The 24993-nt window shown below is 45.6% G+C and overlaps 3 protein-coding genes and 1 pseudogene across 3 annotated transcripts; 2 read left to right on the top strand and 2 right to left on the bottom strand.

Annotated features, from left to right (window-relative positions):
• The first annotated feature begins 8363 nt into the window (after positions 1–8363).
• Positions 8364–9344, top strand: LOC136495749 (uncharacterized). Its single transcript, XM_066491592.1, has 2 exons — positions 8364–8563; positions 8636–9344. The coding sequence occupies exons 1-2, from the start codon at positions 8364–8366 to the stop codon at positions 9342–9344; spliced, it is 909 nt and encodes a 302-aa protein (XP_066347689.1).
• Positions 9345–10672: 1328 nt separating this feature from the next.
• LOC136497716 (chloroplastic import inner membrane translocase subunit HP30-2-like) lies at positions 10673–14330 on the top strand (annotated as a pseudogene).
• On the bottom strand, positions 11218–12554 carry LOC136497715 (uncharacterized). The gene is made up of 2 exons (XM_066493564.1): positions 12037–12554; positions 11218–11943 (listed from the first exon to the last, which is right to left on the bottom strand). The coding sequence occupies exons 1-2, from the start codon at positions 12064–12066 to the stop codon at positions 11353–11355; spliced, it is 621 nt and encodes a 206-aa protein (XP_066349661.1). The 5' UTR covers positions 12067–12554; the 3' UTR covers positions 11218–11352.
• Positions 14331–20612: 6282 nt separating the features above from the next.
• Positions 20613–24862, bottom strand: LOC136495748 (F-box/WD repeat-containing protein pof1-like). The gene is made up of 7 exons (XM_066491591.1): positions 24794–24862; positions 23479–24710; positions 23230–23316; positions 22653–22753; positions 21385–22582; positions 21122–21188; positions 20613–21023 (listed from the first exon to the last, which is right to left on the bottom strand). Exons 1-5 carry the CDS (start codon positions 24860–24862, stop codon positions 22554–22556), a joined length of 1518 nt encoding a protein of 505 aa, XP_066347688.1. The 3' UTR covers positions 20613–21023; positions 21122–21188; positions 21385–22553.
• Between the last annotated feature and the right edge of the window lie 131 nt (positions 24863–24993).

Below are 24993 nucleotides of genomic sequence, written 5' to 3'. Positions count from 1 at the left end.
ATTGTAATATGTTTATTGTGGTTTGTGCCAACACAGAAAACATTTTTGTCCTTGTTTTCTATAGAAAAAATTGTTATTTGTGATTTGTGTCTATATATTTTAGTTTTTTTTGTCTTTGTCATACTATAGCTAAATTGTAATCTATTTATTGTTTTTTTGTGCCAGCACAGACAACAAAGACACTTGCTCACCTTCTCAAACCACACATCCTTGTCAAACAGAGTTCCTCTGTGGCTCCATAGCAAGGAGAGGATACCAGGGCGATTTCATGCAGGCTATTGGAGCTCTCGTAGAGTAGCTCTGAGAACGTTGTCTGGTGTGTGGTTGCTCTCTCTTTGAACATATGTCTTCTTCATCTGTATCAGATCTCCTTTTCTAATGTGGGTTCGATTTGCTCGATTCGTATAATTCTCTAGCGTTAGGTGGAAATAGAGCTAGAGATTGGTGTTGTGCTCTAGCATTATGTCTAATTATGGTCCTTTTTGCGGCTGACATGTACTATAGTGGTGCATGAACTTGGTAATTTTTTCCATCTTGTCTTTGCAATCTCTGGGCCTATTTCCTCTTTTTGTTGTTGGCAAAAGCACATGTCACCAGTTGATATTTCATTGCTGAAGAAACTTGTTGTATTGAAACTTGTTCTCAAAAGAAAACAAATATTTCTGCCATTGCAGCTGTGGAGGAGCACAAGTGCCTGAACTCAGAGTTGTGGCATGCCTGTGCCAGCCCGCTTTGACCCGCTGCTGCCATTTTTTCTGCTTTTTGGAGCTGCTGCTCCCTTTTTCTGTTTTTGGTGTTGCTTGCTGCTTTTGCCTGCTGCTACTAATGCTTGCTGCTACTGATGTTTGCTAATGCCTCTCTCTCTCTCTCTATGTGGTTGTGGTTGCTGCTACTGATGTTTGATGATGCCTCTCTTCCTTAATTGCTTCTTGTGAGTTTATTGATGTTGGATAATCATCACATCTACTTGTTGTGACATACATATTATTCTGCTTCATAAAAAACAAGTAGTTGAGTACTTATATAGCTTTTTATCAGATTCTTCTTTTTTCATTGCATCATTGAATTGTGTTTCTTACCTCAAGTAGTTGATCAAACTCGACTGGTGCTTGTATTAGTTACATAAAAGAAGCAATTGAAACCTGCAAAAAAAATGAAGAAACCATTAGTTCTCATTTATTTATTATTTGTGTCAACTGTTTTGAATTAGGAGTAATTTTACATCATTGTTGCTTTATTCTTGGCGAATCATTTCCTCATAATTCTGAATCTGATATTGTGCCTTTGACATTTCTTGCTGTCTTGTTCTTCTTTCTAGATTCATGTTCTGTTATAACATCCATATTTGATGTTTTGACAGTTAGAAGGTTTCTCATCATTACATATTCCATACATCTAACACACACAATGAGATTGGATTCAAATGATCGGTGTACTAACCTTGGCTGTTGAGGTTTGTGGTTCCTCTTCGATCTGATCTCTGCCCCTTTGCCCTGCTTTGTGTGTACAAGTTGCATGAGCCGGATCTTTAAATTGTATACATGTACAGTATAATTGCATTAGCAGCGAGTACAAGTTGCACTATGTCAAATGTGCAATTTCCTTATTTTTGTTTTATAATTTATTTACAATAGGAATATAGCAAATGCATAAAGAGATATATTTGTAATTTTAGTTGAGGATTAGTTGAGGATTGCTGAGTGGTGTGGCTATGCTTGTCTTGTGCAGGAACATCACAGCAGTCCCAGCAGTAGCTTGGCTGCTGTTTTTAGTTTGGCCCTTGAGTTCTAGAAGCTACTGAAGACGAATTTGGCACTTGTTATACAATTGCACCATGCAGTAGAATCAATTTCACGTTTCATTTTTAGGAGATGTTTCTTTTCCTATCGTAGTTTTTCTGTATTTGCACATACTGCACTTGAATATTCACATGATAGACCAATCATAGTTTTTTCTTACTAACGATGTAGCACAACATTACTCCAACCTGCCTTGTGATGACATCCTTGTTTATATATAAATGCAGCCATTGTGAACTTATAGTTGCCTACATTTGTTTGTAGCTGCTGCTGTTTGCTGCATCCCAGAAAGGTAGGACTCACGGAATAATCTAGACAACTCAATGGTACGTGATTTTCATAATGTTCCTACGTCCTACCTGTAAGGAGTTGGTTTCTCCTAAGTTCAACCTTACTTCTGTGCTAGGTCCTTGTGGAGGGGTTAGATCCCTGCGTTGTAGTTAACCAGCTGAAGGCCATCGTTGCAGTGTTTGGAGAACTATGTTACCTGAAGATTCATATAGACGGGCAGTACAGTCTTGTCAATTTTGTCCTCAGGTTTGTACATTCTTAGTTTCAACATGAATATTTTGCTCTGGTTGTCGTGGGCTGTTTTCCTATGGTTATTTATTTCCTGTTCAGGTCATCTGCTGAGCAACCAGGGTCACACCCTGCTGTTGTAGCAAGCACAAGCAGCAGGTCATCTTTTCCATCCTGAATGTCTTTTCCATGGATCTACATTCTCCTAGTCTTGGATCTAAGTTGCTATTGTTTTTTTTTTGCTTTTTTAGAAAGTAGATTCAAAAGATTGGGATACTAACCTTTGCTGATGAGGTATGAATCAGTCTTGTAGTTCTTCTTGAAATTTCATGTTCTTCTTTGCAATCTGATGTCTCCCCCTTTCCCTGAGTAGAGCAGATGCTTCCCCCACGCAGATCTATTTTTGCTTGGCTTCTCTCCCAAGTCTTTATATTCCTATGTATTCATGGTTTTGGGCTTTTATTATGGGTTGCTGCTATTAAATGGGTCAATTTGTAATTTTAGTTATATTCCTATGTATTCATGGTTTGGGGCTTTTCTTATGGGCTGCTGTTGTTAATTGGGCCATTTTGTCATTTTAGTTAATAGGCCAACTTTGGTTGTATAGAAATTATAATAGATTTTCTCTACGTGGCCCTTCTTTAAAAATTCATTGTTTTAGAGACATGCAATAAATGTGTGCTAGCTTGTGCTAAAACACATGGTTTCTTCTCTGTTGGAAATCATGTGTTATGTAAGCAACCAACAACCATGTGCTAGCTTGTGCTAAAACACATGGTTTTTCCTCCGTTACAAATTGTGTGTTTTGCAGCCAGCAAACAACCATGTGCTACCTTTTGCTGAAACACATGGTTGTTGGGTAGACAGACTCTTTCTTTTATATTTAGAGAGATCTTCTCTCTCCTCCTCTCTCCCAAAAACAAGTACAATAAAGGCTACAAATGAGCTGGATGCTGAGATAGAGCAAAGAGAAGATAAAAACACTTTGAGAGAGAAATAAATTGCCCATAGGTGAGCTAACTATTGTATAATAAGCAGTGAATTGAGTGTAGCTCAGCTGGTTTGGTTTCTTGTGGTGGAACCTGTCCACCCGGGTTTAAGTTTTCGACTTGACACGGGTGCTCCCATTTTTCTAGATTTATTCCAGGAGATTTAACGGCACTATTCTTTTAGTGGTAGGCGACGTGCCCGTCAACGGCGAGGGCCTATGCTGACTTTCTCAATATCGAGATTTGTCGATCCAGATTTGCCGATCCAACTCAGTTCTTCGAAGGTACGATCCTCATAGGAGTAGGGTGTGTGTGTGCGCGCGTTCATATGGGTGAGTGTGCGCTCGTGTATGTGAGCATCTGCGTCTGTAACTAGGTCTCACAAAAAACTATTGTATAAGTAATTAAGCTGAATAGATTGGATATAAGTGTATATACGACCATCAGTAGACTATATTATTAACCTTGCACTTTCCATAGCCTGGTGCCCATCACCAGAACAATCCAATGCCCTCTTTTGCTTCTGAAACCTCTTTGGTCACCACCGTTATAGTCCGGTGCCCCTTCACTGTTCACAATGGACCAATCTAGTGAGTGCAACACTACACTAGAACAATACAAGCGCATAGTCCACTGCTTTCGTCGCCGCCACTACCAGATCAATCTGATGCCTTCTAGATGCCTCTTTGCTAGGGTTTACCACCGTATAGTACACGGTGCCCCTAGGGGGCCAAGTTTGACCAATCCAGTGCATGCAACCAGCATGCATTGTTGTCCTTTTCTTCGTGTCCGGCTTGGTTCCATCTTTGTGTCTTGGTGTGTTGATAACCAAGATCACCCTTGTGTACTAGCAAACATCATCATTAGTCCAAATGATCATATTGTTCATCAAACACCAAAATCAAACTTGATGGCCCATGGGGTCTAGTTTCCTTACAACCATCTATTACATATATATTTACATATCTAGGCATGAGAATATTATAGTTGATGATTTGACATATGAAGTATCTGGTAAAGATTTCATAAGAGGACATTTTTCCATTGTCAAAAACATTTTTGCCCCAATCAGTGTTGTGTTTTGGGTAGAACGAGGCCATCTGGTTCGGGTGAGGTGTCGAGGAGTGCTTTTATTATAGCAGGCTGGGTTACAACGTAGTGTGCTACTATCCAACTTTTTAGTTGTTTATATCATTATTTTTTATGCTCCCTTATAAGTCATTCACCATGTTCAAACTATGGTCTTAGTGGCACACAAATGCTATATTCAAACATTATGTTGGCTTGTGTACAACATGGCAAGTCTTGCATAGACCAATTATAGTGATAGCAAAATGATTTATTTGTGCATTATAGTTGTCTAAAGGTGTGAGAGTGAGATCAAGTTGTATTTTAAACATTTTACAGCCGAGATGGTGTATATTCATACTTGTACCTCACACAACATATATATAAGTACAAACAACAAGGTGAAGTCATCATCTTGAGCAAATTTGGATGACATGGCCGATAAAATCTTTCATCCTTAGAATAAAAAAATGGCTGATAAGCTAGGTGATAATCATCTCCCTTAAATAGTTTTAGTTCAGATATATATTTTTTGTATGCAAACTTTACCAAAAAAAGGAGGGGGTATATGTTCGCAAAGTGGCATGCTCAGGGCTAATGCTTATTTTCTCTATAAGTTTGGTATGACAACATGGTTTTTGCAGGTCGTATTCATCGTTCTCATGCATTTTTAGCTAAGTTGCACCACTGACATAAATAAGCCCTTGGAACGACATCGAAATGAGGCTAACCTGCATATCGGAGTTCACGATAACATAACCCTCATTGAGACGATCAAAACAGACATGTGGATCACTTGTAAGAAGCTATGATGCTCAGAAGATCCCACAAGCTGATAAAGTCAGGACCATTGGATTTTATATACCAGACCACCCCATTTTGATCAAACCACATCATCCAATATGCATTTCGGGTCACCTGGTTTTGGTAGTCCAAGAGCAACGGGTCAGTTTGTGATGTGTTTGGGTGTGATTTTAGACCTTCTATGAGGCAAGACCTTCCCACCCTATAGATATAAAGGGCCAAGACAAATTGAAACACACCCACTCAAACCAAATCAATCTCCTTTACTTTTTGCCTCCTTTTGCCCTAGTCTCTTCCAACCTCAACATGTTATTCATCTACTCATCTCCATGACCACAGATGGCGTCATAGACCTGATAGCCAACCTAGGGCACACGGGAGATGCCCATGCCCTAACAGCACCCTCTCAAGCGAGAGTTTTGTCGGTATTTTGCTCCCATGCCCTTAAACCCGGCTTGATTCGCTTATTTTTTCATCCGAAACAGTGTTTTTCTCTCACAAATTCATCCAGCATTCCTCCAAACCATCCAGATTCCTCCAGAATTCAGACAAGCGAACGGGGCCATAGTTGTTCTTCGTCTCGTAATTGCAATATTTACCTCTTTTCTACTACTTATAAACCTAGTTATCCACCACCATGTAACGGTGATATTTATCTGGGACTCGGGAGCAATGCGTGAAAACCTGGATCACCCAATTTGCCATATTGGGTCAATCGATTTTAGCAGACTGCATCGCAAGGTTCTTTGTTTTATGATCCACGTGTTCTAACGCTTTAGTTTATGGACACACTAGAATTTTTTAATCGTAATGAGTGAAGTCATAGCCTTACATTTCTAAAATGCTGTGGTATATTAGTTACTGGGTCAACCGATTTTAGCAGACGGCATCGCAAGGTTCTTTGTTTTAAGATCCACGCGTTCTAACGCTTTAGTTTATAGTCACACTAGCATTTTTTAATCCTAATGAGTGAAGTCATAGCCTTACATTTCTAAAGTGTTGTGGTATCTTAGTTTATATACTAACCGTCCATTAGCCGCCTCCCGAATATGAGCATTTTTCTTTGACCAGTGAAGGGCTGTTCTTTAGTTCCTCGTCTGAACACAAGGTGCCATGACTCATCGGCCCATACAAACCGGCGGCCCATGTGATCCACACTCGCGACTCTGAGGTGTGGTTTGGTGGGAGTGGAACGGAACAAGCTCGAGCGCGAGTCAATTCAGGAGGCATTTTACATTTTTACCATTATTAAGATCGCCACTCGCTCGATTGTCAGCCTTACGATGCCTCTTATATATTTACCATCTTTAAAATTCATGCGTCTTCTTTTTGCCACAATTGCTCATCTGGCACGCCACGACGACCCAACACGGTGGCGCACAGTCAGCAGGGCGGTGCGAAATGACCTGCCTGCCCCTGGCTATTTGCTGAAGGGAAGGAAACGGGCCGGCCCAGTCGCTCGCTCGTCCATTTTCTCGTGCGGGCATCCGATGCTGACGCCCGACGCGTTCTTCTTCCCCAGCTCGCCCGCCGCCGCCGCCTGCTTCTTCTCCAGCTCGCCCGCCGCCGCCGCGCCTGCTCCCCTCCAGCCGTCCCTGAGCCACGGCGGCCACCGCGATGGAGCGAAGGTACGTGCCCCCTGCCGCCCCTTTGCACCCACATTCCACGGCATTTAGGGTTAGGGTTCATGGGGTCATGGTTCAACGGGCCATTGTTTAGGGAATTAGGCCTCAAGTAGGCCGGCAAAGCACACAGAGTCACAAAAATGCAAACCCTTCGCCGCCTATGCGTCTGCTGCTTGTGGCCTGCTCCTGTGCTGGTGCGGCTTTGCGTTGCTGAGCTGCTTGCTTTGCCTAAGTGCCGCTGCTCGATTATTTGGTTTGATTTGGACATTCTGGTGATGCCTTGGGTGTAGATATGGAGATATAGCCATGTGCCGAGGTTTGTACTATAATTCTAAATTAATTTTTTATTAGTTCAATTCAATGATTTATGTAGATTTTAAAAGCTTATCTAATTGTTTTTCCTCTTAAATTAAAAGGTTCTGTACTATAATTCTCAAATGAAACATGTTTTTATTATTGATTGTCTTTGAAAATGTAACATCTTAATTTTTGTTAGTCATTCTTCAACTTTTACTCTTGATACATATGAGTGTAGTACTGATAGCTCAAACGGCAGACTGCAGCTAGTGTTTTTCTCCATTCACATGCATGATTTGATTCTCATGAAAGTAGTATAGTGCACCACGGCTGGACTAATTGAGATGCCCTACTTTCATATTTTGTTAATTCCTAAATTGAGTAAGCTTTCCTAGATAGTTCTATTTTAACGTGAGAACCATGGTTGCTCACTTTATCTTTATCTGTTCTTTGCTTCGTAGGCTTCTGATGTAGTAGGTGGTGTCAATCAATCGAGGTTACAATGGCTAGTAGTGACTGCCCACCTTGGTAAGTGTTACCATCTTAAGTTGTGTAGTGGGTTGGATACTCTCTGACTCCATATTTATTTAATTATGGCTGATTATGCCAGGATCGATCCTGGCTCTGCATTTAGACTAGTTGTTAAGGTCACTAAATATGTTGCTGTTGGTGAGTATAGTGAGTATGACCGAGTCGACATGGCAGAGCAGCAACATGACTTATGGTTTGACAGGAACAGTGAGTACACCCTGGCTCAGTTTCATGAGGATTTATCCACAAGGATTATATGGGGGCCATTTCAAACACTTTCAGTGTGGGTTGTTGACCAAGATACTGGGTCTGAGTAGAAGATTAGGAGGGATGAGCATTTGCAGCAGATGGTTAAGGACAGATGGAATGAGAGGAAGGCTTTCATTGTAGTAGATGTTGTGAGCAAAGGTGGATGTACAGACAAAGGCAGTTCTGTAGCAAGATGTGTCTCTGGTGTCACCAATGGGTCTCATGTTGGACCAAGTCATGTGCCTGATGATGCAGAGGAGTGTGGTGATACTTGCAGTTCCCCACCACCACCCCCACCTCCTGCTGAACAGCCTGTAGCAGTTGATTGGAATACACTAACCATACAAGAGAATCCTGATGATGATGGATTAGCTACACAGCTTGTTGATGAGGAACAGGTATATGAGGTAATGGGTTTCAAGGAAGCAGAGGCATAAGAAGCTGCTAGAAATGAGGTTCCCATTCCGGTTATCACAGCAGAGATGGAAGCAGATATGAATGAAGCAGTTATCAATGTTGATGACACAATTGATGCAGAGCCTATGTACGAATGGGACAGGGACAATCCAGATATGAGTGTTGGCACATGCTATCCCAACATGGATGAGTTTAGGCTAGCTGTCAGGCAGCATGCTATAAAAAAGGAATTTGAGCTTGATACTAAGCATTCAGACAAAGAAAGGTACATGGCTAACTGTGCTTGTCTAGATGTGCAGAAATAGCTGACAGAGCACCATCCCTTTCTGTGGGCAAGAAGTAAATTCTATGATGACATCAAATGTGACTACATCAACAACAATTTGGTAGAATCTTGGAATGCTTGGATCAAAGAACACAAGGACTTGCCTGTGCATATGATGGCTGATGCTATTAGAGAGAAGATCATGCTTTTGTTTGCCAAAAGGAGGAAGATTTCTACAGCCCTGTCTCCTGGTATATTGCCTACTGTCATACATCAACTAAATGCAGCATCAAGGGGCCTAGGACACTTGAACATCTCCTCTGGCCACCCTAATCAAGCTGAGGTTACAGAGGTCTACAAGGATGAAGAAGTTAGAAGACATGTTGTGTATTTACCTCAGAAAATGTGCACATGTAGACAGTGGCAGATAACTGGTAAACCATATCCACATGCCTTGGCTATGATTACCAGCATGAGGCAACCTGATATGGGATCATTTGTGTACCAGTACTACTCAGTGGAAAAGTTTCAAGCAGCATATGTAGGCATAATTCCTAACATAACTGATAGGAATCAGTGGCCTGAGGTGGACAAGGCCTTCAAGCTGTACCCTCCAGCACAGAAAAAGAAAGAATCAGGTAGGCTCAGGAAGAATAGGATTAAATCAGCAAGGGAGATAGGTGGAAAAGCTACTAGGCAAGTCATGTGCCCTAACTGCAAAGAGTATGGTCACAGGGGTGGTAGCTGGAAATGTTCTCTCACTGGAACCAAGAAAATGTGATTTCTTAACACATGTATTGTATTTGTTTACTAATTGTCATAGCTATTAACTAATTTTTTAATTGTTGCAGGAAAAGAACCAAGAAGAGTAATGTCCAGGTTGGGAGGAAGAAAGCAAACAAAGGTGCTGCTGGTGATGAAGCAGTCACTCCAAGAACCAAAAGAGCAATGGCAAGGGAAGCTGCAGCAAAGGCAAGGAGAGAGGCTGAGGAAGCTGAACTGAAGGCTGCGGCTGCAAGAGAAGCAGCACAAGCAGCAGCTAAAGAAGAAATAGAAGCTACAAGAAATGAGTTATCTGCAATTCATGCACAGGAAGATGTCGTGGATATGATGCCTTTAGAAGTTCATGTCCAAGAAACCACAGCAGCTATGAGGTATGCTATTGAGTCAACTTGCAGTTCATGTCCCTATGTATGTTACTGTATCCATGACTTTTCTTGTTTTGAATAGGACCCTATTCCCAGAAGATGAACTGCAAGTTGAGCTTGTGAAGAAAATGACACCTAGGAGGAAGCAGTTGGCAAAGAAAGTGAGGAAAACCTAAGGATGAAAGAAAAATGGAGACCGAAGATGAACTGGAATATTGCTTTTATTTTGCTAAAAGCCTGAACTCTTCATAATATGTGTAATTGGCTAGAACCATTATTTTGCATGGCCTTCTATTGTAATGAAATGGGCATAGCTATCAGCATGCTCTCCTGTGTAATGGGCAATGGCCAAGAACTCTATATGTATGGCCACAAACTGCTTCTATTTGGTTCCTTTGTAATCGGCAATGGCCACAAACAAGTACTTTATGTAGTGACCTTAATTTCCTAAAGCTGATGTGCCTCTATTATTTTGCATGAACATGATATGCCTCTCTTATTTTTAGATGGCTACAATGTGAATCTCGTTTTTTAAGGACTAGAATGTACCTCCAGAATGTGCTTCTCTTATTATGCATGGATAATTTTTTTTTGCATGTCATAATAATGGTTTGCCAATTACAACTGATGATTCATTCAAACAAAAAGGCCATGACAAATTCATTGCAAAACACATTTCTCTTCTTCAGCAGATAGGTAGGGGCAGGCTGGTCTTTTCGCATTGCCCTGCTGACTAGACGTCACCGTGTCGTGTCACCGTGGCGTGTCAGACGAGCAAATGTGGTAAAAGGAAGACGTGTGATTTTTAAAGATGATAAATATGTAAGAGGCATAATAAAAATGACAATCGAGAGATGAGCGATCTTATGGTAAATATGTAAGAGGCGCTATCTTAGTAATGGTAAAAATATAAAATGCCGCAATTCAGGCGAGGCCGACGGGCTCGCAGCGCCCTCAGCCCCTCACCTCATTCCCTCCCTCTCCCTCTCCCTCTCCCTCTCTACAATTCTACAAAGGTGCGGGGCATCCAAGGGCAGGACTGCAGGAGCCAGGAGGGGATAACGCAGCATTGCAGCAGCTCCCTCAGACCCTCACCTCCTTCGCAACGGCCTCGAAGCACCGGAGAGAGAGAGGCGGCGAGAGTTCTTGGTTGGCTAGATGGAAAGGGCGGACCAGAAGCGACGGCCGCTGACGGTGATGGCATCCTCATCGTCGCAGGTGGCAGCGGCGCGGGGCTTGGGCATGGCCAACCCACTGGCGGGAGTGGACCGGCCGCGTCAGGTCGCTGGAGGCCGGCGTGCGGGCGTGGCTAGCGAAGCAGCCCACCCACGTCGAGGCCGCCGTGGTCACGGCGGTCGGGGCCGTGCAGGGCGCCGCGCTCGGCGGGCTCATGGGCACGCTCGCGCCCGACGGCGGGGCCGCTCTCCCCGTGCCGCCGCTGCCTGGGGCCGACCCCAAGGTCTTGGCCTCCTTCAAGCAAGCGCAGGTACTGGCCCGGTCCCTATGCGCAACCATTTCGCAGTGAATATTACTACTACAAAATTCGCTTTGATGTGAAGAGTTTGGGGGGCAATGGATATCTGAACTGCGATGCCGAAACACACCGTTTTAACTAATGTTATTATGAATTTCTTTAGAATCTTAAGAAATCGGTGACTGTTTATATGTAATAGGGCACTGGTAGACTGACTCCAACAGATCACCCATAATGCGACCCAAACCCAAAATGGGTTGTCTACAGTGCTTTATCCGTGTAAAACACCTCTCCAACGGAGTTGGCAAACGAGCGACGCAGTTTGAGTGAGAGCCAACACGGGACGCAAATAAGCTTCTTCTCCCTGTCCTTCTGCGTCTCCACGCTGCAAGCGCTTCGCAGAGCGGGCGGTGGAGGCGGACCCGCTCCTCCCTGGCGCCGACGAGCTCCTTGCAGTCCCCGACGTCCTCCTCGCCTCCCAGTCCATGGGCCCCTCGGGCCACCCGGACCCGCTCGCCATCCTCCAGCTGCCGCCCGGGGCCAGCCTCGACCACGCCGCCGTCTCCCGCGCTTTCTGCCGCCTCGCGCTCCTCCTCGGGCAACGCAACCCGCACCCGGAGGAGGAAGGCGGTCTCGGAGAGGTTGAACTCGGAGGCGACGGACTGCATCCACCGCTCGTCAGCGGCCTTGGCGGCGTCCTCGAGGAGGCACACCGCGGCGGGGTTGCCCTTGAACGGCTCCGCCGTGAAGGCGTCCACCTGCGACGACCACGGCGACGATGTCAGGCCTCCTGCGAGGGAGATAAGAAAAGGTAGTATCGCTGCAAGAGAGTACAAAGCAGTATTACTGACCACTGCGTACTGGATGCCATTCTTGCCCATTCCTGCGACGAAGAAACAGCTCCGGGCTCCTGGGCTATGGCCGCCGCCGGCTGCTGCTCCTGGCTATTTCCTATGCCTGTCTTCTCGTTTGCGTCGCCTGTTGGAATGTGATAGTTTTTGGGTCCGGGATGCTTTTACTGTGCGGTACCCAAACTCTTGTTTTTAGGTCCGGCTCGTTGGAGACAGTCTAATATCTGATATGAAATACGAACGGGGTTGACATCTTTTTGTCGAGATGATTGATTTTACTTTGCCCCGGAAGCAAGCAAACTCTAGGTCTTTATTCATGAACAAAAGCAAGATAGCTTCTTTTTTTTTTCCTATGCATGTGATGGCATGTTTCTTTAAGGACAAAAAGCAAATGCTCTTCTTTCCATTTAAGCCAAAGTGTCCCAGAGGATCCCTTTACTATGCACATATCGGCTATTGCTTCTAAAAGCAATTGTCATACGAAAGGAAAATACCGTCCACTTCCTTTAAGCAATTTATGTAATGCTTAAATTTGAATTATAGGCTTTAGCGGGTGGACCCCTGGTGCAAGCACGAAACTTTGCGGTCATGACTGGTGCGAATGCAGGCATATCTTGTGTTATGAGAAGAATAAGAGGAGTGGAGGATGTCCAGGGCAGGTTAGGGTTTCTGGGTTCTGTTTAATTTACTGTTCTGTTAATATTTGCAAGTTCCTTTTATCAAAAAGAATAGTTGCAGGTCCCATGAGAGCCTTCATGTATGTTGTACAGTACACACCTTACTTCTATATATGTTTAATATTTTCCCTGCCTCCAGTAGTCAATGACAAGTATCTTAACAGTTAACCTTACTAATTTGTACTTTGCAATATTTTTTTTCTGAGCGATGCTGCAGTGGTCCATTCAGCTTAAACTTTTTTCAAGAAAAATAAACTAGATTGCACATTTGATTCCATTTGAACTCGTGCTCAAATTGCACTATTGCAGTTATGTTCAACATGTTTGTTTAGATGTCTGCCTCAGTTATAGATCATTTTTTTGCTTTACATGTTGATTGACGATTTCTCTTTTGCATGTAGCATGGCAGCAGCTTTTGGTTCTGGGGCTCTATTCTCCATCGTGAGTGGAATGGGGACACCAAATCCAGTAGCTAATGCAATTACAACTGGTGTTGCTTTTGCTGTATTTCAAGGTGGTTTTTTTCATGGTAAGAATCTGAGAATGTCTATTGCTGATGGAAGTTGCTTCGTTGCTCATTAAGTCTTGTCTTGTCGATGCTGTTTCCTCCGTGTTGGAAATGTTACTAGTCCTTGCCTTCTGTATCCTGTGTAGTACTGCAGCAAAATTTCTGCTTTATAAACGGTCACCCGACTCTTGAGTAGATCATTCTAACCATTGCCAATTTGATCTGTTTTGTAGATCGGTCAAAAGTTATCAAAGCCACAGAGTGATATTCTCGTGGAAGAAGCATGCTGCAAAAGTTAGGCCTTGAGAACTATGAGAAAAACTTCAAGAAGGGTCTCCTGACTGATCAAACCTTGGCCCTCCTTACGGACAGGTAAATGTTTTTTCTTTAAAATTCCTAGATTATAGAATTCTGAGCCATGGCACAAGATGTGAAATTACCAGGTAATGTGAATGGAACCTGAGGTTTGTGCTATTTATCTAGGGTCCTTTTGCAGCTTGTGCCACAGAATCTAGGATTTATGCAGTTTATTATTATTTGGTCCATATAGTCTCTCCCGCTCAACTCAGAAAAATAATTTGAGGGTAAACAAAACTGTTGTTGTGCTTATTGGAAATACACGTTTATCATGCCAGTGCACTCAGAGATGTGAAGATCCCTCCTGGTCCCAGACTCCTCATACTTGATCACATTAAAAGGTATGGAATGATTAACAAAAAAATTCTGGTTTTCTAGCATTTAGTGTTCCTTTTCTTAATCTCCTTTTTATACATTTTGCAGAGATCCAGAGTTGACAAGAGCAAATTAAGTGATCAGCACTGCCGCACGGTGCCAGTTATTTTTTCCCCTCGAGTTGCAGAAATTAGGCCAGGAGAACAGTTTAATTTAGCTATTCAGTGACAACTAGTATTTGGTTGTACTACTGGTATATGTTTTCTAGTTACTAGCCACTGCTGCCCGCGCTTCGCTGCTGGGTGATGTGCTTGGTATAGGAAAAATCTTGAGAAATATGGCTCATATGTCTAATATATTTTCTCATCGTGTTGGCACGGAAGATTGATCTCAATACTGTAAACGAACATAGAGGTTGGTTGTCATTACATGGTGCCTATTCTAGGTCAGTAAATCAATGACATGTTAGTTGAAAGAAGTATTTGATGGAGTTTGGCTCAAGCAACTAACACACTTAGATTTAAAGCATAACATTGGCTAGGATTATATTATAGGTGGAAATAGCAAAAACTTCAACACAAGTACTCCTAACGCGAGGGTTTACAAAAGAGTGAATTAGGATCCACTCTCCTTAGGTGGAACTACAACACATTTAGTAAATCTAGAATTACACGAAAGATTACATGGTGTCGAACACTAAATTACACTGGGAATTTAAAGTTACATGGTTAAGAGCAACCTAGCACAACCAAGGCTTACTCTAGAAGTCGGGATAGACGAGGACAATGGAGAAACAACAAGATAATGATTATCCAAAACATGGCGTATGACCAACAGATCCAGAAATAGAAGACTGAGAAGTCAAACATCATGAACCCTAAGACCAAACTAACCAACGGTAGACTTGAACTTCTTCAAAAACCAGATCCCTTATTCTTATATTACACCATCACCTCAGTCAGACGAAATGAGGACAGGATCTCGTAGCTCTGCTTTGGATTCGAGAAGGATGGGGATGAAGAAGAAGAGCAAGGACCAAGGGCATCTTATAGTGGCGAACGAAGATGGGGCGCAACGCACCAGAAGCGGAGACAGCATGGATGTGATACGTTGCCGGTTCACGCTGTGGAGATACAGCCGGCCATGGCGCGTTCCCTAGCTCAAGTGAGCGGAGGGGGGTAATAAAGGAGAGGAGAGAGGATTCGCTCGACGAGAGAGGCGTGCGGGTGGTCGTGTCTCTAAAAGAAGAAAGAAGGGAGGGGGGTCTGGTACAGGGACGAGGACGAGGATCAAGAGCGAACTTGAGGCCGGGAAAAGGAGAAGTGTATAGTGCACGAGGACGGCGAGTGCGGCACGATGTCGAGGCCATGCGAGGACAGGGTGCTAATGGGCTCGACACCGACGGCGTCCACGGGGCACGCGGTGACAGCGACCCGGCGTACGTAGCGTGGTCGAGCTGGGCACAGTGCCTAGGACTTGACATCCACCTAGCCTTTTCTAAGCATTTCCTACTACCCAAGGCTAACTTTTCCCAAGTGTTCTTCTTTCCTTCCCTTTCTTGTCCACAATATGCGTCAAACTTTAGTATGAAGTAAGATCGCAACATACATGCTTCCTCCGAAACCACCTCCTCTTATTTACTTTGAGAGAATGCTATTTCATCAACCCGTTGTGGATTTCTCGTTCAAACACTCGAATATTTGTATCAAAAGTGGTATGGCGGTGTAACTTGGTAAAGGTACTTGGTCAACAACCTCGATATCAGCGCGTGGCGAGCAGCGTCACCATGTGGCAGCTGCTGTACAGGGAGCCCTTAGTTTCATCATGACACCATAAGCTATTAACCAGGCAACTACTACCAACTTCATGGCTAGAAGGCGATGGGGTCATAGACCACAGAATAAGGGGAGTATTGCAAGGGAAGGTTCAAACAACAAGGGTTCCCTTCACAACAAGGGACAATGAATTCAAATCTAGCGACGAATTTGATTTAAAGAGATTCAAGTGTTCTACTGGGACATCCACAATTAATCGATACAGCGTCCTATATTATCCAATCACGACTGGTTTGCTGATATCTGGATGGCAACTTCTCTTGTAACCCACCTACCATCGCCCTTGAAAACTCTAAGCATGCTTAACGGGAACTGAGTAGATGGACTCAATAAACACATGGAAATAAACCAAATGCATATTCAAACGGTCTTATACGGGTACATCATACAGACATCCAGTCTCCCATTCACGGCACAGCATTCACCTTCCCTATGATGGACGATCTCAACAGTACGGAAGAAAACAACGGCAAGAGTACAATATTGGAAGACAGTGAAGAACAGCACTACTACTACGGGTACAACATCTCAAGGCAACTAATCTACTTGGAACTACGCATCTTCATTTCCGAGCTTGGTGGATTCTTCAACCGCCTTGGCTATGGATCTACATCTTCTCTTGGCGATGGCTGAGTGAGAGGAATCAAGGGCTCTACTTCTGACACTTCCAAAGGTGGAGGTGTTGGCGGCACTGCAACACCGGTCCTCCTTCTTTCAGGCGGGTGGACAGGGATCCCTTCCAAGATCGAGGCATCCTGCCTTTCAGCAGCCATCGTCCTCTGCTTGGCCCTGGTGATAAGATAGGCCTCCCATAGCTGATGGACATACCTGATCTTTAGCCTCCTTCAGAGCTTCGGACATGGCAGTCCCCCGGCTCTCAGCAGCTGCAGCACTCGCATGCGCCTCAGCGAGCTGCACCTGGAGGATTCGGGTGAAGATCTCAGCTTCCTCCTGCCCGCCGAAGGCAGATCCTCAGTTCCAAGGCTTGCCGGTCATACTGCTCATCCAGGGCAAGAAGGTACGTGGTCAAATGCACCATGGTAGGACTATCCTCTTGTGCATCCTGCCCTTGCAAAGCCTCCATGCGAGCCCTCCATGCCCTCCGATTTCTGTCCAAAGGTGAAAAGAACCGCATGGGGGTACCAGCAATGGGCTCCTCATAGATCTGGCAGAGGTACCGCAAGGCTTTATAGGCCACAACCTGGTAGGTGTCGATAAAGCTAAACTCGGTTGCGGTCACACTCCAGGCTCTAGTGAGGTCGGGGAACTCCTCACTCTTCCCGATGTAGACGGTAACCTCACACCGCTAGGTGCCTTGCTCCTCATACTCACGGCCCTCATACTCGGGATGATCTTTGACTCTGAGCTTTTGCAAGGTGGCATGCAGGATTCTAGGGAAACCCTCAATGTTCAGGCAGTAACTACTAACCCAGGCTCCTGCCATTTCTGGTGGTGGTTGTGAGGAAGGCTGAGCAAAAAGCTAGCTCAAAGGAAAAGTTAAGCGAGCTAAAGTGCGCCGAGTGGTGGTACCAATGGCTAAGTCAGGCTCTACTTATAAAGGCGGAGCGGTCTGTGGTCCTGACGCGGTTCACTAGGGTTCCTATGCGGGATCACTATGAATGAATCGACCAAATTCCGCATGTTCGAGGCGAGCGACATGCGGTGCCATTACTGAGTAGTACGACTGCAGGGCAAGGGTCCGACAAGAGCATAGAAAAGGGGTACGAGGACACGTGGGTCACTATAGGCGTGAACCACGGGCGAACGCGGAGGACGAAGCCACAATGCAGACCTAACTCTAGAACAGGAATGAGTAGGTCATGCACAATATGACACTGTGTGACACCTATGGATGGCGTATCTGCCAGCAATGCGGCACTATAATACACAAACAGGATATGCATGAATGCACGTCCTATACGTCCTTTCACTGTTGCCAACATATAGGGAAACCGTTCTTAGCATTTTTGCACATCGTTCTCTCCCTATTGACGACCAACCCCAACCACCGACCACCTCGGGAGCAACGTGCACACAAACCAAGCCGTGTCTTAGATGCATGGATGCATGTGTAAGTACAAATGTTCATACATGGTCGATGAATCATTTTTATCTGATGGTAAGGAGGAGAGGCATTAAATGTGTCCACCTGCCCGACTTGTTTTTATCTGATGGTAGCATGGAGGGGAGGCATTAAATGTGTCCACCTACTTTCGACCCACCCTGCGTAGGTGAAGATGTCAAGTGCTTTTAAATTTACTGAGTGAATTTCTAAATAGCTTAGGGAATGGCCTCGGACACTGCTCGCCTCGTGCGCGTAAAAATCCTGCCTCTTTCCTTTTATTGTTCTCCGCGCTAGACTAAATGGTGGACTGCGCTAGGCCCAATGACCGCTCCTCCATTACAAAAGGCCTAGCCTAGCCACTTGGCACCACCACTCAGTGAGTCTCAGCTCACCTAGCCTTTCTCCTGAGCAAGCTTCTCACTCGATCCTTCCTTGTAACCATCATCCACCAAGGATGGTAGGAGCTTGGGTTAGCAGCTATTGCCTGAACACTGAGAGTTTTCCCAAAATCCTGTATGCCACCTTGCAAAAACTCAGAGTCAAGGATCGCCCCGAGTATGAGGGTCGTGAGTATGAGAAACATGGTACTGAGCGATGTGAGGTCATCGTCTACATTGGGAAGAGTGAGGAGTTCCTCGATATCACTAAAGCCTGGAATATGACCGCAACCGGGTTTCGCTTCGTCGACACCTACCAAGTTGTGGCCCGCAAAGCCTTGCGGCATCTTTGCCAGATCTATGAAGAGCCAATTGTTCGTACCCCCATGAAGTTCTTTCCACCTTTGGAAAAGAATCGATGGGTATGGAGGGCTCGCATGGAGGCTTTACAAGGGCAGGACACGCAAGAAGACAGCCCAACTGTGGTACATCTGGCCACGTATTTGATTGCTCTAGATGAGCAGTATGACCGGCAGGCCTCGGAGCTGAGGAAGTGCCTTCGCCGAGCCAAGGAAGCTAAGATCTTCTCCAGGATGCTCGAAGTGCAACTCGCTGAGGCGCACGCCAATGTGGCAGTCATAGAAAGTCGTGAGACTACCATGGCGGAAGCCCTGAAGGAGGCTGAAGATCGACACACCCAGCAGCTGGAGGATGCTTATCTGGTCACAAGGGCCAAGCGTAGGATGCTTGACACAGAAAGGCAAGAACCCTTGGTCTTGGAGGGAATCCCTGTCCACCCGCCGGAAAGAAGGAGAACCGGTATTGTAGTATCACCAGCACCTCCACCCTCGAAGGTATCAGAAGCATAGTCCTTGCTTCCCCTCACTCAGCCACCACCACGAGAGGAGACAGATCCTTAGCCAGTGCAGAAGAAGAACCAACCGAGGCCAGGAATGAAGCCATTTGGTCCGACGAAGTAGATGAGTTGCCCTAGGGGACATGTACCCGTAGTTAGTAGTGATTTTCATCGTCATCCTCTAGTGTTGTAATCTTTTCATTGTATTTTAGTCATAGATGTTAAGAACCATCGGGTCGTAGGAGCCAAACGATGTGTCGAGGATGAGAGAGGGAGTGCATGTATGTTGTACTCGTATAAGGGCGTTTTGGATGTGCATTTTGCTTTATCTGTTGTGTTTGTTATGTCGATTTACCCTTAGACCTCGTTAGACTTACTTAGGGTTTTCGAGGCAAAAAACAAACGGGTTACAAGAAAAGCAACCATTCAGATGCAAGCAGACCAGCTATGATTGGAAATGAATCGCAAAGGAGGTAGCAAATTAAAGCCGCCTTTTCACAAATTAAAGACCTCCCACTAACATAGTGTAGGCTTTCATTTTTAAGTTGTATGTTTGGCCTAAGACCGCATGCAAACTAAAGCCACGCGCACCGCCAGTGGCCACTCACCCGCGCTCCTTTTCTCGCACACTGGTGCCATCCTCTCAGCGTCATGCCACTGTCTCTTCTACACCGCCACCCACCGCACGTGGCACCACCGCCCCACGACACCGCTCGTGATGTCACCTCCATTGGGCCGATGCTGCCGCTGCTGTCCCCCACAAACCTGATTCCCTCAGCCCCCGATGCTGCTCAGTGCCACCGATAATGGCGCGCACCCACCCTCTAAACCCGTCGTTAATCGCCTATAAAATGCCCCCCTAGCTCCCCCTTCACAACAAGACACTCCACACTCGACCCTATTCAAACGCCAACCTATTTTAAAATTTGAAGAAGAAGCCTGAGAAAAGTGCTGCAAGCTGGAGACTATCGAAGAAAACATCAAGCAGGAGCTGGAGTACATTGTTAGAAGCAAGAAGCTGACACTCTCAAGATGTGCTTAGATGAAGATGAGCTCACCATGACCATCTTTGCTATCCTAACTCCTACTATAGTGGCATCAATCATCTTGTATATCCTTGTAATGCGCCCGCTACCCTACGAGACGCCCGAGATAGTTGTTGAAATAAGAAGAGCTGAATAAATATTCAAGCTTCGCGGATTTATTCAAATTTCGAGGGCATAGGGCATGTCCACAACTTGACTACACATGATTAAGTTATTTCTTACATTCACCAAATAAATAGCGGCGCAATTTCTATACCAGCTATATTGTGATGCAAGGTCGTTTGCAATTGTCATTGTGGTTAAGTTTTTACGTACCTAGCATAGTATCAGTGCTAGGTATCCATGTGAGTTCCTTATCAGTAATAACTAAATAAAGTTCGTATAGGATGCACTATAACTGCATTCCTATTTCGAAACCAAGGATTATAATTCCAGTATATTGAGGTCAAGCATTCTTGTCATACTTCTTGGGCTTGGGCAGCACACATACATGTTTCAGGAAGTCTCATCAGGCACAAAAGCAAGTCTAAAACTCTGATGTAGATCTAAAAAATGTAAGAAGTTGATCCTTCCATCTATTCTTTTTTTTTTCGCGACCGCGCTTAGGCACATTTTTCATTAAAGGAAAGAACATTTACAACAAATGGTCTTAGTAAGCCAAGGCTTACCAAAACCAGCACAATCCCTGTAACGGCTCACAGGGATCAAGAATTCATAATTAGGCAATTACATACAAACAATTCACGACCAAGACCAAGACCACTATCAACTCTAAGAGAAGCAACGGACGTAGTAGCATAGCTAGGCCACTGAAGGCGACACCTCTAGGCAACTGAGATCTCTATGCATCTCCCCAATTGAAGCTAGCATCTCATTGACGTCCAAAGGTGACGGAGCAGGAGCACCAAAGCATCCGATAGTTGAGGCAGCGACATGGTCTATTCTTTTGTTCTTTGTTCGTTTTTTTCCACATCGGTAAAACCAAATTTCATTACCGCAGCAACGAAATTACAAGAAGTTTTCTTTTCTTTGTTTGTTTAGGGAAATACCAATGCAGTTCTCTCACAGAGATGATTGGTGTGCATATCTTTTCCACCTCCCGATTTTCTCACATCCCTAGAAACAGTTTAAATAATTAGGTAAATAGATCAAGTGACCATAGTTGCAGGTATAGATGCCGGTTGAGTAGCTGATCAGTGCTCATGCATTAAGAATGTGATAATGTAGCCAAGCCATGCCGACAGAAACTGTGGGCAACATGAAGTGTCTTTGTACTATATAAGATGACTTATAATGAGAAAACGAAGTGTACCTTCCGTGGTTTAATGGCTAGCTCATTGTCTTCCATAAGAATGGCCTTCAAACCCAGCGGTTCCAGTACCTTCTGATAACTGATGTTTCAGAGTGGGCAGTTATCAGCACAACAGTAAAGAATAATGTTACAATTTTTGTTTAACACTAGAAAAACTGATGGTTCCCTTTTATTGTAAAAAATAAAGTAGTCATGTTACCAACAACAATACAAAAGTTTTTAACTGATGACAAAGGGATGGATATTCTTACTCAGCAACTGTATTATTGTAAGGTGGTCCTCCCTCTTGATCACTTATATGTAATATGATATGAAGCTGTGTAAGAACTTCCCATCATGGTGAGCAAAGCAATTGAATACCATTCAAGAAGCTAATGATATCAACCATGCATACAGATTAATTTTGGTGTTCAGTGCTGTACTAATACTTGTATTCAACTTTTCCATGTTTCTGCTTTGTCTTTCCTATTAGAGTAATGACACCAAATGGACAAAACATACTGAGACAGGAGGTATTATGATTTTTATCATGTCTTTGTCCAATGACAATCACTTGAGCTGATTCACACAAAATACAACATGTTCATTCATTACTTTCAGGGCCATCTCACTCTGAAAGCCCTGAAACACACAGGCACATGAAGATGAGACCAATGGAGAATACATAGGTGTCTGGCTGCTTTTGGGTACCTCTGAACTATCAAGCACTAAGGTCAGACTGAGTAAGCAAAATCCCTGCTCTGAATCTGATTTACACCAATATATCAACAATGCACCCACTTTTCTCACTTTCCTCATGGCCCATCAATACAGATTCTACAACATCCCCCATAATCTATTCATTGCCTTCAGAATGTATCCTACCAACATAACTTCCAGTGGAGTACATCATATTGTAATCCCTCAAAGATGGAAAGAGCTAACAACACAACCTTCTAGGATTAGAATACATATAAAATTAGGTTGGTAATTACGGGTAAATGAGATAATTGAAACTTTAAAGTTCAGTTTGAAGAAGAGAACATCATATGATTTGTACAATGAGTGGAATCAGGGCGGTTCATGCAAAGACACACAGATCAAAGATTACATCCTCACCAGATAAATCAAGGTAAGAAGCTCTCCATCTGGTTTTAGAAGCCGGCTAACTGTCTCTGCCCAAGCGACCCTCAAGCTCGGGTCAAGTGCACAAAAGAACCTGCACACATCGATACATACAATTTGAGCTGCCATCAAAATAATAAACTGATAATATGTGTGACACCTACGTGTAATCAAATATAAGATCGAATTGTTCGCTCGGTATCCACTTGAAGAAATCTTCAGCCAGAAAAGTAAAACAATCTGCATTGGGCAAAGAGGCTGACCACTGTACACCAATGGAGAAGACAATCAGACACAATTATCCTAAAATCATAAGACAGTTTTTAAGACAAAAGGTATAGTACAAAAGCTGTATTACAGGTGTGATGATTGGAATAATGTATATTTTATTTGCAAACAGACTCAACATCAATTATCTGTAAAGTGGGTTCGATCAAGCCCACACAAGCATTTTTTATTAAAATTTACAATTCAGGAGTTTTTTTTTTTGGGGGGGGGGGGGGGGGGGGGGGGGGGGGGAGACCTTATCCACATAACAGGAAAACCATAAAGCTGCCATTTCTTAACAATATATGGTTCGTTTTGTGATTAACATTAACTTGGAAAATATATTCTATGGCATATATCAAGCGCAACCACTAGGAAAACAAGAAGAGATTAGTTAAGATATCGAGCAGGCCAATTCTCAAGATACCTTCCCTTAGCTAATAAGTGATAATCAACTACTGGTCATAAGCATACCTGCTTAGCCTTCTTGACAGCCAGATCAGAAATATCCAAGCCAACAACAAAACGTTCAGGACTTGCCAGGGCGACCACATCATATCCCTGTTATACAAAAGCAACTCAATCTGGGGAAATAAGCTAAAATCTAAGTTCCAGTTTGTAATATATTAGGCTCCCGCTGTAGACCATGCAGCCATTGCTGAGCCTGCACCAGGACGCCTGGATGCATTTTACAGGGCCCTCGTGGCCTCCAGTGACGCCCACCTTGGCCAGCTCGCCGCCGCTCTGCCGGCGCCAAAGGCCGATGGTCTTGTCGGCGGAGCCAGGTGCAGAGCAGGTCCCTGACGACGCAGAGGCACAGCACTGGCATGTCGTGCGCCTTCACATCGCACGCGAGGGTCCAGCGCGCGGCGGTCCCAGCCGGCGACGTGGCCGTCGGAGCCCGCGGCGTAGACCCGGTGGTCGGATGCGGCGACGGCGAGCGCGTTCCAGAACACGCCATCTCGGGCGATGAGGACGCCCTGGAGGAAATGCGACGCCTTGCCCTTCTCCCACGCCTTGACGCGGCCGTCGGCGGAGCCGGAGCCGGCGGCGACGGCGTTGACGGCGTCGTCGTGGGCGCGGATGTACTCGAGGCACTTGCGGTCAGCGATGCGCCAGACCTTGAGCGTGCGGTCCCAGGAGCCCGAGTAGAGAAGCGCGGCGTTGTGCACGGTGGCGGCGACGGCGAGGCAGGAGATGCTGTCGGCGTGCTCGATCCAGAGGCGCCGGTGGCTGCGCCGCGCCGTCGTTTGCACGTAGCTGGTCTGGCGGAACACCCGGCCCAGGTAGTCCCTGGCGGTGGGCAGCGCGGCGACGAGCTTGAAGACGTTCTGGGAGCGGGAGCGGCGGGAGACGCGCCAGACGCGGATGCGGCCGTCCTGGTGCGCGAAGAAGACCCGCCCGCCCGCGGCCGCCAGCGCCTTGACGGAGCCACCGTTCTCGCCGTGGCCGAACCGCGCGAAGCGCCGCAGGTCAGGCTGCTGCCACGCCACGATGTCGCCGCCCGTGGACGCGCTGAGTAGGAACTCCCCGCAGAGCGAGAGGCTGGAGACGGAGCCCACGTGGTCCCGCAGCACCGCCAGCGCCTTGCACGGGCCCTGCGGCTGCGGCGGCGGCATCGCAGCGGGCGGCGGGAAAGCGGAGTGGGGTGAAGAGGAGGCGAAGGTGGTGGAGGAGGAGGAGGAGGAGGAGAAGGATGCGAAGGAGGTGGAGGAGAAGGAGAGCTCACGGCCGGAGGTGTAGGTCGCGCGCACGTCCTCCATGGGCCGCCCCAGCACGCGCCCCGCCGCCCTCGCCGCTGCCCTCGCCCCCGCCCCCGCCCCCGCCCCCGCGACTGCCGCCTGCTTCGGCTGCGGCTGCTGCGGCGGCGGCGGGGCCTGCTGGTACTGCTGCTGCGTATGCGTCTGTGGCGGCGGCTGGGTCTGGGGCTTGGGCGGGGTCGGCGACGCCGACTGCTGTGGGTGAGGGAGGGCGCGTTGGGTCGTGGTCCGTGGGATTGCGTGCGGCGAGCGAGAAAGGACAGGCCAAAAAAATTTACCTTCTCACGAGCAGATAAGACCGAGTACAGCTGGGACACCGGCCATGCATACAAAGGCCTTAGCAGCATGCACGCGTACTCCCATACGTGCGCAGATCATGTTAATTAGGCACCGGTCATACATATCGAGAATCTACCATCTCCTGCTATGCGCTATTGTTCATTTGCGTGCCACGAAGCCATGCTTCATTAAATACGTC

Source organism: Miscanthus floridulus, chromosome 12 (genome assembly GCF_019320115.1).
Source record: "Miscanthus floridulus cultivar M001 chromosome 12, ASM1932011v1, whole genome shotgun sequence".
NCBI lineage: Eukaryota > Viridiplantae > Streptophyta > Magnoliopsida > Poales > Poaceae > Miscanthus > Miscanthus floridulus.
This window is presented reverse-complemented; position numbering and strand designations above follow the sequence as displayed.

Bases quoted from the DNA above. Each gene is read 5' to 3' on its own strand.
- LOC136495749 (XM_066491592.1), top strand. From the start codon at position 8,364: ATGGAAGCAGATATGAATGAAGCAGTTATCAATGTTGATGACACAATT. The intron at 8,564-8,635 runs GTACATGGCTAA...TCTGTGGGCAAG, and splicing joins AAGCATTCAGACAAAGAAAG to AAGTAAATTCTATGATGACA.
- LOC136495748 (XM_066491591.1), bottom strand. From the start codon at position 24,862: ATGCTGCTAAGGCCTTTGTATGCATGGCCGGTGTCCCAGCTGTACTCG. The intron at 24,711-24,793 runs GTAAATTTTTTT...CCTCACCCACAG, and splicing joins TCTTATCTGCTCGTGAGAAG to CAGTCGGCGTCGCCGACCCC. The intron at 22,583-22,652 runs GTAGGTGTCACA...CGATGTGTGCAG, and splicing joins GATCTTATATTTGATTACAC to GTTCTTTTGTGCACTTGACC.
- LOC136497715 (XM_066493564.1), bottom strand. From the start codon at position 12,066: ATGGGCAAGAATGGCATCCAGTACGCAGTG. The intron at 11,944-12,036 runs GTCAGTAATACT...TGGTCGTCGCAG, and splicing joins ATGGCATCCAGTACGCAGTG to GTGGACGCCTTCACGGCGGA.